Source organism: Marmota marmota, unplaced genomic scaffold (assembly GCF_001458135.2).
Source record: "Marmota marmota marmota unplaced genomic scaffold, marMar, whole genome shotgun sequence".
Lineage (NCBI taxonomy): Eukaryota > Metazoa > Chordata > Mammalia > Rodentia > Sciuridae > Marmota > Marmota marmota.
In genome coordinates, this window is record NW_026000164.1 from 9,836,100 (window position 1) to 9,849,675 (window position 13,576).

Below are 13,576 nucleotides of genomic sequence, written 5' to 3' on the forward strand. Positions count from 1 at the left end.
AGTACCAGAGCCAGAATTCAAGCCCAGAATCTTACACTGTACTTCTAGAAGTGACCTTCAAGTATGAGGCTACAATACTCAATGAAAAGAGCCCATCCTGAAAGCTTACCTTATTGGGGGTTGTGTCCCTCGTAAATATGGGCCAGGTCTTCCAATTCATGTCATGCCGGTATTGTTGGTGCACATGTTCTCCCAGACCATACACATTAGCACTAGGCAGGCGGATGGAGAGCTGCAGGAACTGATCCGCAAACAGGAGGGGCCCGATGCTTGAGTCAAACCTAGACACAGGTGGAAAACATGGGAATGGGTTGGGCAAGTGCAGTGGAGAGAACATAACTGCTAAAAAAGTGGTTTTTAGATCTCTATTTAATCAGTCCCATTTGCCCCGTGTGATGTTTTACCATGGATGCTAAGCCATCTAGATTCCTTTAGGGCAGTTACAATGTGGCACACTTCTCATATTTGCCCCCCAGATACCCGATCTCATGACCATAACACTATATTTTATGATCACAGATTAGTAAATATTTACCGGTGGGCAGATGGTTAGATAGATCAGGAAAGGAAGGGAAAAATGCAGAGGGGGAAAACGTGCTGGTGCAAACAGAAGGGAGAAAATATATATACATTTGGAGGCAGAGTCCATTCACAATTGTGGGCTCACAACCTTCAAGAATATTATTGAAGTGCACCTTCCCCCAGCCCACACACCTCCCTTCATCATCTTCCCTAGATAGGTGTTCAAAACTTACAGAACACGATTGTTGCTTCTTCTGGTCACTTTGATGCTAAATGGCTGTTTAGAGACCTCAACTTCATAGTTCAAGGAAGCAGCAGCATTTTCATTAAAGGGTTGTACATGTTCATGGGGCACTTCATACCTATCCTTGGTTTGGTCAGTCAACTATACAGAGAGATGAATAGAAAGAAAGCCAAAAATCAAAACCTTTCTGATTTTCCAAAATATAATTATCCCTACCAACACCAATGCTTCCCAGGAACTGGCATTTTGCCTAAGAATGTATTCATTACATTACCAACTTCAAATGATTAACTATTGAGCATGAGTTAGGCTTGTACAGTGCAAGTCTGCAGAGATGGCTCATCGCTAGAAAATTCAAAGCTGTGATAATTCTGATTCTTTTTTCTTATTTTGTTTTGGTTTGATTTTGGCTACTACATTTCACATGGTATCTAGGGCAAATAAATGAAAGTCAAAAGTGCACCAATGAACTCTGTAATACTTATTTAGGAAATTATCACATAGAAGGAAGACTATAGATGACTTCAATATACAAGTACTAAATAATAATGACAACCGAGAAAAGTACCTACATTAGCAAAATTTTCTACCTAGTCAAAACTATAGTCATAAGGTGGGGAAAAAAGAGCCTCTTAAAGATTTTTTTAAAGTAAACAAACTATAACCTTAAAGTGGAAACGGTTGGATGTCTGGTATTCGGCTGTGAGAAGAACATTGTCAACATCATTTCCAAATGGGGATGAAGAAGGCAGAGTTTTCAACTGGGCTGTGAATCCTAACATGTAGGAGAGAAAAGGTTTTCATAGCTGACATTATACATTTGCAAATAACAGCCAAATAAAAATTAAGCTTAAGGTAAGGGACTGATTAAAATGTTTTATTTGCCAAAGAAGAAAAAAGGCAAAGGTATTCATACATACATACTATCTTAGGTCAGATCCCAAAGTTAAGAACTATTATTAACTTGTACAAAAACCTATGCCTCTCTTCTACAAAATATGATTGAAACCCCCCCCAAAGGTTTAATTCTTATTCTAACAGACTCATTCTGTATTGATCAGATACTCTTTCTTTACTTTTCAGCATATATTCATTATTCCTTCTCAGTTATTTTCATATTCCATTACAGGTGATCATGTACATTAAAGTCATCTCCCTAATTGAACAGAAAATCAGGTGACAGCTGAGGCCTTATAGAAAAGCCCATCAGACCAAGAGCATCTGGAAGAGGAATAGGCCTTATCCTTCATGCTAGGAGCGTGCCCAGAGTAGTCACCACTGTTACCCCCACAATGTTCATGGTGATGCTCTTCATTTTAGGGTTTGGAGGAATAAGAGGGCATGATCAGCCCATGAGCACTGACATTGACTAGGTAACTTTTGTAACATATTTACAAAATTGTAAATCATTTCATTTTGTAAAAAATAAAACTAGAGTTGAAATTAATCTCAAAGCTGAGTTAAAATTGCCCACTTTAAAAGTGATAAACTTGAGAACCAAAAAGATTATGACAATTACACAAGTTCATAAAGGTACATCAAGGTGAAGCTAGAATAGAACACGGTTTCTTGACTCACAAGACAGAGGGTGATAGCTGTTTGGTGTCAAAATAAGTCTAATTCTTGAAAAGAGCAGTGCCACCTTCTGTCACATGTGGTGGTGTGGCAGCACAGCATTCCCCTGTGTGCTGCCACAGGGCTCCTCTGGGAAATACAAAGCCAGCCTTCAGAAGGTCTGGAGCTGCTGCCTCTTACCTGCATTTGTGTTTACAGGATCCCCCTGCACTTGGTAGCCATGATTCTTAGAATAGTAGCACCAAGGAATACCTATGGTTCCCTGAGCTTCCCAACAGCAGCCACGCAGGTCACATGTAGCCTGAAACAAGAGATGAGTCAAAATAACTCCATTTAGTTGTAGAACACTATATTTCAGAAAATGTAAATCACCTAATTTGGGGTTAGGACATCAATAAATTCATTTTACAAATAAGGAAACTAATCATTAGAGAAATTATGTATGTTATATCCCCAGTGGCTTCTATTCACAAGGAATTTTTCCTTGTGAAAGAGTATAGGAAGCACAATGCAGTCCATGTCTTTCATCACATTAAAATTGATAAATATTTTTAAAATTCTAAAGTATAATATTGTTTTGTCACCAGTAATCTAAAATTACAAACAACACTTCATTTATATTAGCTTTGACCTTTAAAATCAAAAATACTCTGCAATGAATTTTACTCAGAAAACTTCAATCAAACAAAATTTGCATTGACTTCTAAATGTATATGTTGCATATTTGTGTGCATTCCACACATGTGACATATCTATTGTCTCTTGACTCCTACCAAGGCAGAAAGTAATCTTTCCTTACACTCAAATAGATCCTAATTCTTCCTTTAAAAAAGTGCCTGCCTTATGCCACAATTAATGACTAAGTCAAGTGGAGAGTAAAATGAATATAATCTCTTTCTCACACCAACTAATTTTGGGAAAGAAGCAAATGTAATTACAAGAAAAAAGCACATTATAGAAATCTCTAGTCTTCTATGTGGGATGATCTAGGGACTTGGAGCTAATAGAAAATAACGGGATTCACTTCATAGAAGAGATCACAGAAAGATTGTGACTTCTGTCTTGTTTTCTCCCTTTCACTTTCTTTGTTGGAATACTCAACTCTGGAAGGAGTCATCATATAATAAAAAAGGCCCACATGGCAAAGAACTGAGGTTCTCAGTTCAACAATCCCCAAGAAGCTAGCTCTTGACAACAATCACATGAGCAACCTTGTCAAAGATCATCATAATTCCACAAGAGTCCTTGATTGCAGTCTTCTAAGAGACTCAGAGACAGAGGCACCTGGCTAAACCAAACCTAGATTTTCAATTACAGAAACTACAAGAAAATCAGGCTTATTATGTTAAGTCATTAAGTTTGGGTATAATTTATTACACAATAGTAGCTAACTCGTACATCCTACCACATCATTTACAGATCAAGATCCCAAGGCCCAGAGGGTAAAGGGTCACAGATATGAAATAACCTACCAGAAAGTACTTGGCTATTGAGAAGACAAGCCCAAAACTAAATTTCTCCCTGTCCTTTTCCTTTTTTTTTTTTTATGAATTCTGGGTTGAATACCACTACGCACACCTTTAGGAGGATATAGCAATGTTTTAAAAATGATAAGGGAAAAAAAACAGTTATGTTGAGCTATTTGAGCAATTATGTTTAATCAAACACTAACTTTTACATTAATAGCAATTTCAGGTTGTGCATCCCTTATCTGAAATGCTTGGGACCAGAAATGGTTTGAATTTCAGATTTTCAAATTTTGGAATATTTGCATACACATAATGACATATTTTCAGGATGGAATCCAAGTCTAAACACAAAATTCATTCATTTTTCATGTATACCTTACCAAATACATAGCCTGAAGATAGTTTTATACAATTTTGAAAATAATTTTGTGCATGAAACAAGGTTCCATAATGCAGAATTTTTCACTTGTGGTATCACGTTGGAGCTCAAAAAAATTTTGATTTTGGAGCATTTGGGGTTTTTAGATTTCTGCATTAGGGATGTTCAATTTGTATTAAGGGTCAAAAAATGATGTCTGTTTGTGACTTATCTTGCTGTAAGATCAGTTTTCACTATGAACTAATCAGTAGTTATGATTTTGTTCCTTCCTTTCAAAGCGCACTTAGATGCAAAGTCATTATACAGAAAAAGAGAAGGACACTGAGAGTAGTGTTAAGCAGAATGGCTTTTTGCACACTCCCCAGAGCTTAATACTTTTTCATTGAACTGAAAAGGGCAAAGAGCAAAGTGGTCAAAGCAGCAAGGAGAGTGAACAGCCTCTCTTGGCCAACTCAAAAACACCAGCTCCTGCCATTAAACACAGCAATTAGGGGAAGCAGGAGAAGCACAGCAATATCCATATGACTTGTAAAACCTAAGAAAACGGTTTTAGAGGGAAGCTGTGAGAATGATGACATGAATAAGATGAATGCAAATTAGACCCAAGATATAAAATGCCCCTTTAGTTGGGTATGAGAATTAAAATTTAACAGGTACTGCCAAAACAATATAGAATGTGTAACTACCAATACAGTACTGAGGAGGAAATGAGGATGGGGGCAGAAATCCTCTGTTCAGACAATAAGGAAAGAATACACCTGCTTTTGAAGACTCCAGGGCAGGAAGTAGGACATAAAAAAAAAGACCAAATGGAAAGCACAAAACCTAAGAGGGAAAGCCATGTCAATTATCACATGGTTTAAATACTTTTAAAACAAAGATAATCAGATTACATTTGAATAACTAAATTTAGATAAAAGTTTTTTATAGGTGCTATATACAAAACTTAGGTTTGAAAAAGCACTGGAAGTAAAAGGGGATCACACATATAAAAAGCATGCTAAGTAACAAATTGGCATTAATAGCAGATAGATATTAAGTTAATATTCATTGTTAGGGAGACAGAGTCATGGCATGATTTCAATCCACCAGGATCATCTCACACCTCAAATTTGATATGTACTAACAATAAAAAATTCAAAAAATATATAGAAAAATATTTCAAACTCATAAGGTAAAACTGGGGGAGATAGCACATAATAGAATATTTTTATGGTACTGCCCTCAGTAACTGATAGACAAAGAAGACCAAAAATGTAGATATTTCACTTTTTATATAATAGTCAGCCCCCTATATCCATGGGTTCCATACCCAAGGATTTAACAAACATCAGATTAAAAGTATTTTTTAATTGTGCCTGAAATGTGTAGGCTTTTTTTTCTTATAATTACTCCCTAAACAACACAGTATAACAACTCTTTATATAACATTTACACTGCATTAAGGTATTGTAAATAGTCTAGAAATGATTTATAATATATAGGAGGATGTGCATATTATATCCATTTTAAATAAGGGACTTCAGCTCTTGCACATTTTTATCCACTGGGGGTTCTGCATGATGGTATACAGGCTCTTGCATCAACACAAAGATCAGATGGAAAGAAACCAGATCCTGAAGTCACTGTTAAAAATCCAATCAACCCTTCTTGACATTTAAAAGAGAGAAGAAATAAAAGGAGCAAGTATTTTACACCCAAAGTCCCCAGAACCACAAAAGAAATGAAAAGTAGACAGAAAAGAAAATCCATGTTCATAAATGCAAAGCCTAAATGAAAAAAAAGCATATGCAACATTAATAGAAATCAGCAAGATTAAATAATGACAAAGTTTCTACCAGAAATAAAGAACTTTAATATTAGAAAACCAACTTGTGTAATTCATCATCATAAATCATCAAATGAAGTATGTCATATAGTCCTTTAAATTCATCAGCTATTCATGATAAAATTCTTAGCAAACTAGGATTAAAAAGTCACTTCATTCATTTGATAATAGGAATCTACAAAAAAAACCCTATAATAATTATCATAATAAATGGTGACATGTTAAAAGCATTCCTTTCCAAATCAGGGGGGGGAAAAAAGCCTACATGGCCCATATGTATTAGTGCTTGCAGTTTAAAAATACACCAGAGGTCCTAACAACACAAGGGACAAGAAGAAAAGAGTATATAAGACTGAACAGGATGACATCAAGTCATCATTATTTGAGATTTAACATTGTCCAGGAAGAGATCCAAGAAAATTTGAAGGACAAATTTAGAACAAATAATTCAATTATTGTTATATTGCATCCTTTATTTTCTTTTTAAATTTGAAACTTCTTCCTTTTCACCTGTAGGCATTTAATCCCACTAGAATACAAAGATAGCAAATGACAAAACCACAAAGCCTGAGGAGCTTCATTTTCTCAAAATAAAACACTTCATCAAAACGTCATCAAAGTAGATGTTTGCAACATGTGTAATATAAATAAGACTTAGAAAAAATTTGAATGAACAGATAAAAAAAACTTGTACACATCAAAAAGATAAACATTTCAATACATAATTAAGAACAAAGAAAAAAATTCACAGAAATAACTGAAAGATGTTCACCCTTGCTAGAATTCAGGAAAATTATCACTAAGGTCACAAAGGGATACTATTTAATAACCTTAAAGTGTCAAAGTTTAAAAAGACTATCAATTCCAATGTTCTTAGGAATGCAGAGACTGTAGTAAGATGGTAAATTATAGTCACTTTAGAGATTAATTTGAAAATATCTAGTACACTTGAAGCAATATACCCCAAATCAGACACATGTAAGTAAAAATGTTTACAGAACTAGTCATAATATCATTGTTACAACCATAGCATATTAGAGAAAAACTAATTTCTTTTATCCAAAGAAAGGATGATTTTGATACACTTTCACAGTGAACACAAATTAACTAAAGAGAAACATATCAATTTGGATAAATCTTACAATGTTAAGTGAAAAAGACTGCAAAGCATGCATTTTTGTTTAGAAATTGAGTATACCTACTGCTTATAAGTATATCTGTAAATAGTGATGGTACAAAGGAATCATGATGGATTTCAACTTTGGAATGTGGTCACCTCTGCAGAGGGAGCTGGGAAGGGTGATACAGCAGGGGAATACAGGGGAGTTCATCTTTGCTGGTTCTATTTTATCTCTTAACCTGGATTGTAGTTCTACATTCTTGGATATCTTAAGTTATTTATTACTTCGTTCAGTGCTAATAGAGCCAAGGTGAGAAAAACAATTATCTATTTTCTTGACCTCCTTCCTTTTCTGTGAGTCCCAACTTATTTTCCAACCTTCCATATACTGGATTACCAAAAAAACTATAAAAATAATGCTAATAAAATGAAAAGACAGACTAAAAACACCATATTTTCACCAAAATACCTTCAAACATAATAGCATAGAGAAATGATGTTAAATGTACTTTCCCTTTGTGGCAGAAACATCTTACTCTGGAACTCTGATCTTGTTAATTCAAACTCAGAAACTTTACAACTATAAAAACTTAATTTGGCTTTTAGGAATTGCAGTTCAGGAAGCACAGATTCAGATAGCTATGAATCTGTGTTTGAGGAAGACAGGAAAGGTGGGAGCTTATGTGAGCAAGCAGTATCATTTTATTAAAAAACTGTAAAAATCTCTTGGTGTGGGGGTGTTTCTGTTGGAGTTCAGAACAGGGGTTAAGTGATTGACAGAACACTAAGAAAAGAATATATATGAAATGAAAAAATAAAATAAAAAAAGAATATATATGAGTAAAAGTGTCCATAAAACTGGAGCCTGATAATCTCTTGATATGCATATTGAGTTGCCGGGCACAATGTAATTATCTGATCCTTGTGCCTACAGTCAAAGGCTGAAGGTGACTGAAATTTATCACAGCTAGAATCCTGTGGAAGTCCAGCTTCCTTAAGGCTCCACTCCACTTTGAAAAGCTCTTTCAATATTGCTTTTATTGTGTTTTCTTTATTTTCATACCCTCTGCTACTCCACCCCACTCTGATCTGTATTTTCAGTAGTTTACCAATCTTTACAGTTATTAAGGCCTATTCTGAGCCAAATAAGCATTCCTCTGTAGCTGTATAAAATAGCTGCGAGGGGCTGGGGATGTGGCTCAAGCGTAGTGCGCTCGCCTGGCATGCGTGTGGCCTGGGTTCGATCCTCAGCACCACATACAAAAACAAAGATGTTGTGTCTGCCAAAAACTAAAAAATAAATATTAAAATTCTCTCTCTCTCTCTCTCTCTCTAAAAAAAAAAAAAATGGCTGCGAGTTCTCTTCCCATCAAGAGGGGGTACCTGCACCCCTTCTTATTAAATGTGGGCTGGCCTATGACTGATTTAATCAACTTAGCACAGAAAAGGTGATGCTAAACTGCTTCTGGGCTTTTACTTCAAGAAGGCTGGCAGCTCTCTCCTTCCTTGTAGCCCTCAGCTATCATGTAAGAAGTTCACTGCCAGGCTGGAGAGACCAACAGGAGAGATTTCAGACTATGTTGAAGGGTAGAGGAGCCTGTGGTCCCCCTTATAGCCAAGGAGCCAACCATGTGGATGAAACCATCTTGAAAACATCCCAACTAGATCAGCCACCAACTGAAACAACCAAGTAATCCTAGTCAATGCCTCTTATGAGAATTATACTGCCAAAACCTGCCAAGTCTCTGACCTATAAAATTGTGGGACATAATCAATTGATTGTTTTTTTAAGTCACTAAGTGTGGAGTAGTTTGTTTCTCAGAAGTTAAAAAAAAAATAGAGAGACTTTTCTGTAAGAAACAGAGGACTTAGAGCAATTTTCATGAAGCTGGTGCTATGGTTTGAATGTGTCCCCTCCAAAATGCAGGAGTTGCCAAGGCAATGATACTAAGAGGTGGGGCCACTAAGAAGTGGTAAGGCCTCCAGGGCTCCTCCCCTGTGAATGGGATTAGGGGCCCTTATACAGGTGGACCCCTCCTGCCTTCTTCCCTGTGAGGATGCAGCAAGACTTAAACAAATATGTCACTCTGTCCTCTCCATGGTTTAGACTTTCACGTGTCCCAAATTAGAATATGATCAATCTCCAGAGAACATTTCCCAAGACCTTAGAGGTCACTAAATTCTAAAATCTTTTTAATCACAGAATTCAGTACAGTGTTTAGTAGTCATTTTCTTAAGGAACAATTTATCTGAGCACACATTGTCTCAATCACTGATACACATTTGACAGTATGCAAGGAAATGTGATAGGAATCAAGTCATAGATATTTCAGCAGCAAAGCCAAGATAAAAACCTGGTACTCTGGTTTTCATACCATGCTCTTACTCAATGTCTACACTAGCAACAACTAGCAAATCATAAACATAAGTCTATTTGTGGGATTTTATAGCTCACTGCTTTTCCTAGCACCAGTTAATGGCTCTTAACTGATGATATGTAAACAAAAGTAATTTTAAGGGTGGAGACTCATAATGATCTTGGCAAAATGCAACATCTTTACTAGTATATCATAAAACTGAATCCTTTAAATACATTGATAAGAAACTGGAATGGGGAAAAAGAAACTATAAGCCAAATAAAAAATTGATAAGTAGCTAGAAAGTGTTTACTACAAAAAGATAATAAAGTTTCTGAGCAAGAAAATATGTTAACCTTACCTCGCAAATATCATGGTAATAAATATTACCATTATTGTCTATGGAAAATGCTTAATTGCAAAATGCTTTCAGCATTTTGTAATGGTTACTTAGGGCACACAGGTTTATTGTAAGCATGTAAACCTGGACTCCCATGTTTTCACAATACATTCTAAACTTAAAAAATCAAAGTGCTTAAAATTATTATCTACCATCTCCTTCCTGAGATAGGTATCTGGCATTCAGCTAAATGTTTCTGCTTTCTTCCATCAATGCAATCTTTTAACTCAGAGTTCTGAAATTAGAGATGAAAGATCAAGGATGAGGAAAGTGATTGGCACTTTCAAAACTAATAGATTTAAAATCATTGTAGAAACCTGTGTCTAAAATCTTCATGGGTGTGTGTTCTAAGTGAAGTTATAGAGGCCTAGAAAAGGATAAAGAGAACCTTAGAGGACAAAACGAAGTATTTGAACTTGACCCAGTATACAGAATGAACTTCTATAAGTACAGGAGTTTTGGGTAGAAATGCAATCAAAGTAGAATGTTAAAGAGAACAGTTTTAATCATGTTTAATCAAAATGGAATAAATGAAATGGAATTCAGAGAGATGCTAGGAGGCTACTGGAATACGATGATCTAATAATGTGTTGAGAATGAAAATGAATGCTTTCTCTATTTCTACAAGAAATGCCTTTGGGATTTTGATTGGCATTGCATTAAACCTATAGAGAACTTTTGGTAATATCGCCATTNGTTATACAAAAGTACATACAAGAGGAAGTGAGGGGAAAGGGAAAAATAATACAAGGGGGACAAATGAATGTCAGTAGAGGGGGCAGAGAGAGAAGAGGGGAGGGGAGGGGAGGGGAGGGGGGATAGTAGAGGATAGGAAAGGCAGCAGAACACAACAGACACTAGTATGGCAATATGTAAATCAATGGATGTGTAACTGATGTGATTCTGCAATCTGTATATGGGGTAAAAATGGGAGCTCATAACCCACTTGAATCAAAGTGTGAAATATGATATATCAAGAACTATGTAATGTTTTGAACAGCCAACAATAAAAAATTTAAAAAAAAAGAATGAAAATGAAGTACGTATTCTGGAAAATATTATTGAAGGGCCGTTTTGAAATACTGGTCAGAGGGATAACATAAGTCTATTTGTGGGATTTTATAGCTCACTGCTTTTCCTAACACCAGTTAGCAATTGAAGGGAAGAGCTAAGCAAAAGTTCTGTTGATTCTGACTCAAAGACCAGAAGCATAACAGAACTACTAACAGAACCCTTACAGTAGAAAAGGAAAACCAAATTATGAATTCAGGTGTGATAGGAAGGCATCCAGTGTAATGCCCTCTAACCAGCTGCCAGCCCAGAGCTAAAGATCAGGACTAGATCTAGATAACTGGATGAGCTTTTCTTCTGAGACACATGAAAAGGACCCCTGGAGTGCATTCACACACATACACACACACATACACACACACACAAATGAGTGCTTGCCAAGCACATGTGAGACATTGGGTTCAATCCTCAGCACCACATAAAAATAAACAAACAAAATAAAGACATGCTGTCCACTACAACTACAAGAATTCAAAAAAAAAAAATGAAGAAGAAGGTAGGCTGCAAAACACCAAGTGTTTAAATATGGGGGGAGGTATCATGATTTTTGACTGAGGTCTCATTCCTCACTGTCTTCACTCACTCACCTTTACCTGAGATAAATAAGATGACTATTTTGATGTGTTTACCTCTCATATCATACCCCCCTCTACCTCACCCCATTCTCCCAAGAAGATTAATCCACTAGTGGAGGTTTATCCTCTAATAGGAAAGAAAAAATATATTTTAATATAAAAGCCCCTTAGAGAAACCAAAAATGTAACTCCCTAGAACTTCACAGATTACTGCAGTCCACTAAGAATGGGATGGCTATGGAGATGAGTGTGGGAGTGCCATACAGATCCATTCTGTATCTGATACACATCTGACACATCATATCAGTGGACTTCATTCAAAAGGCTGCACTTGGTTTTCATTCAGATATCATTTTTATTCTCAAAGTAAAAAGTAACTGACAGGGAGTGTGCCAAGTTTATTATGATAATCAGGTGCCCTTCAGTCAGTGATCAAGAAATACTAACATAAATGCCCACGTGCTGCATTATTTTCGCCCTTGTATTAATTGCCTTCTTCCTTCCAAAGCATAGCTCTTGAAACTTTGTCCTTATTTTAAATCATGTTTAATGTAGGTGTATGACTTTTATTATAGACTCGATAACACTTTGGAATTCAGAAAGAAGGGAAATAGACAGAGGGCAAGAACAAATGCAGTGACGGAATCAAAGAGAACTAATCATCAGTACTCTTGCCAGATGAAATGTAAATGTATTTCTAGTAAGTTTCAAATCTCACAAGTGACATTATTATCTAAAATCTTATTTGTTGTTTTTCTGAAATTCAAATTTAACTGAGCAACATGTACATTTATTTGAATCTGGCAATCCAAGGGAATTTTCCAGCTCTTCCTCTCCTGAAGCTATAAAGTCACACAAACACGAATATAGAGTTAATATACCTGAGACTCTGAGACAAGCCACAAAAAGTTCAAAAAAAAAAAAACCATTCAGTGGTATATATTCTTAAATTTAAAAATCCAAGAGTCAAACCTTTGTTGGTGGCTGGTCAGGGATGCAGTTTATCCGTTCAGATTCAGTTACCACTGGGCATTCAGTAGAATTAGGGGTGATACTTGTGGTCCCAGGATCTGGGGCTATCCCAAAAGCAAACATAAAATGACCATCACACAGACATAGCAGTATCACAAACATTCAAGCATTCAAAGGCCTCGCTGTTCCCAATACTTGCAATCGTATTCATTCCACTACTGACTGGACTTACTCTGGTATCCTCAACAGTTATGCATTTTCACATTATAAAACTTTCCTTTGTTCTTTCTGACTCTATTTACCTCTACTATGCTGGCATCATCTTCTTCTACCCTTCTGCCCCTCCCCTACAAGAGAGTATATGCAAAACAAAGAACTACACCATTAGATCTGAAGTTCATAAAAGTAGGAACCAACTTCCCTTTAGTCTAAGGGTCAGCAAACTATATAGCCTGCAGACCAAATCAGGTTTTTTGAATGAAATATTGCTGAAACTGTCACACTCATTTGTTTATAGCTGCTTTTAGGCTACAATGGCAGCACTGAGTAATAATGATAGAGATGGCATGGCCCACAAAATCTAAAATATTTACTATCTGGTCCTTTACAGGAAAGTCTGCTCTATTCCTATCCCCAGTAGCTGGTACACACTGAACATGTTCAGTTCCATGATAATCGTCCACCTCAATTCAGAGAACACATCTGAGCAATGCCAGTCTCCTGTAAATACAAAGTATTGTATGGGGAAAAAAAAATGTAAGGGGAATCCACCAATCTAGAAACTGGCAGCTAGAACCTATGTCAGGGCTGAAACCTTTGATCTCACATTAAAAGACAGGTAATAGAAAAGACACTTTTATTGCATTCTAAAATAAAGAAATTAGCTTTCTTTGAGGCAATCTGCAATAAATTAATAATGACATTAAGACACAACAATGCTGTTTTTCATTGTTTTCTTTTCACTAGGATCTCCAATTCAAATGTGGTGGATTAAATGAACTCCATATTTGAACCAATTTCGGCATAAGGGTTTTAGTTACACTTTCAGATTCATAGAATTAAAC

The 13,576-nt window shown here is 36.1% G+C and overlaps 1 protein-coding gene across 2 annotated transcripts in view; it reads right to left on the reverse strand.

The window, feature by feature from the left end:
• Mgam (maltase-glucoamylase) overlaps nt 1-13,576 on the reverse strand; it is a 151,870-nt gene that overhangs the window by 126,544 nt on the left and 11,750 nt on the right. For both annotated transcript variants that reach the window (XM_048786802.1, XM_048786803.1), the window contains exons 3-7: nt 12,513-12,616; nt 2,522-2,642; nt 1,432-1,541; nt 756-907; nt 110-281 (exon numbers count right to left, since the gene is read on the reverse strand). In XM_048786802.1, the coding sequence (XP_048642759.1) occupies nt 110-281; nt 756-907; nt 1,432-1,541; nt 2,522-2,642; nt 12,513-12,616 (659 nt within the window). The remainder of the gene's footprint in view (nt 1-109; nt 282-755; nt 908-1,431; nt 1,542-2,521; nt 2,643-12,512; nt 12,617-13,576) is intronic.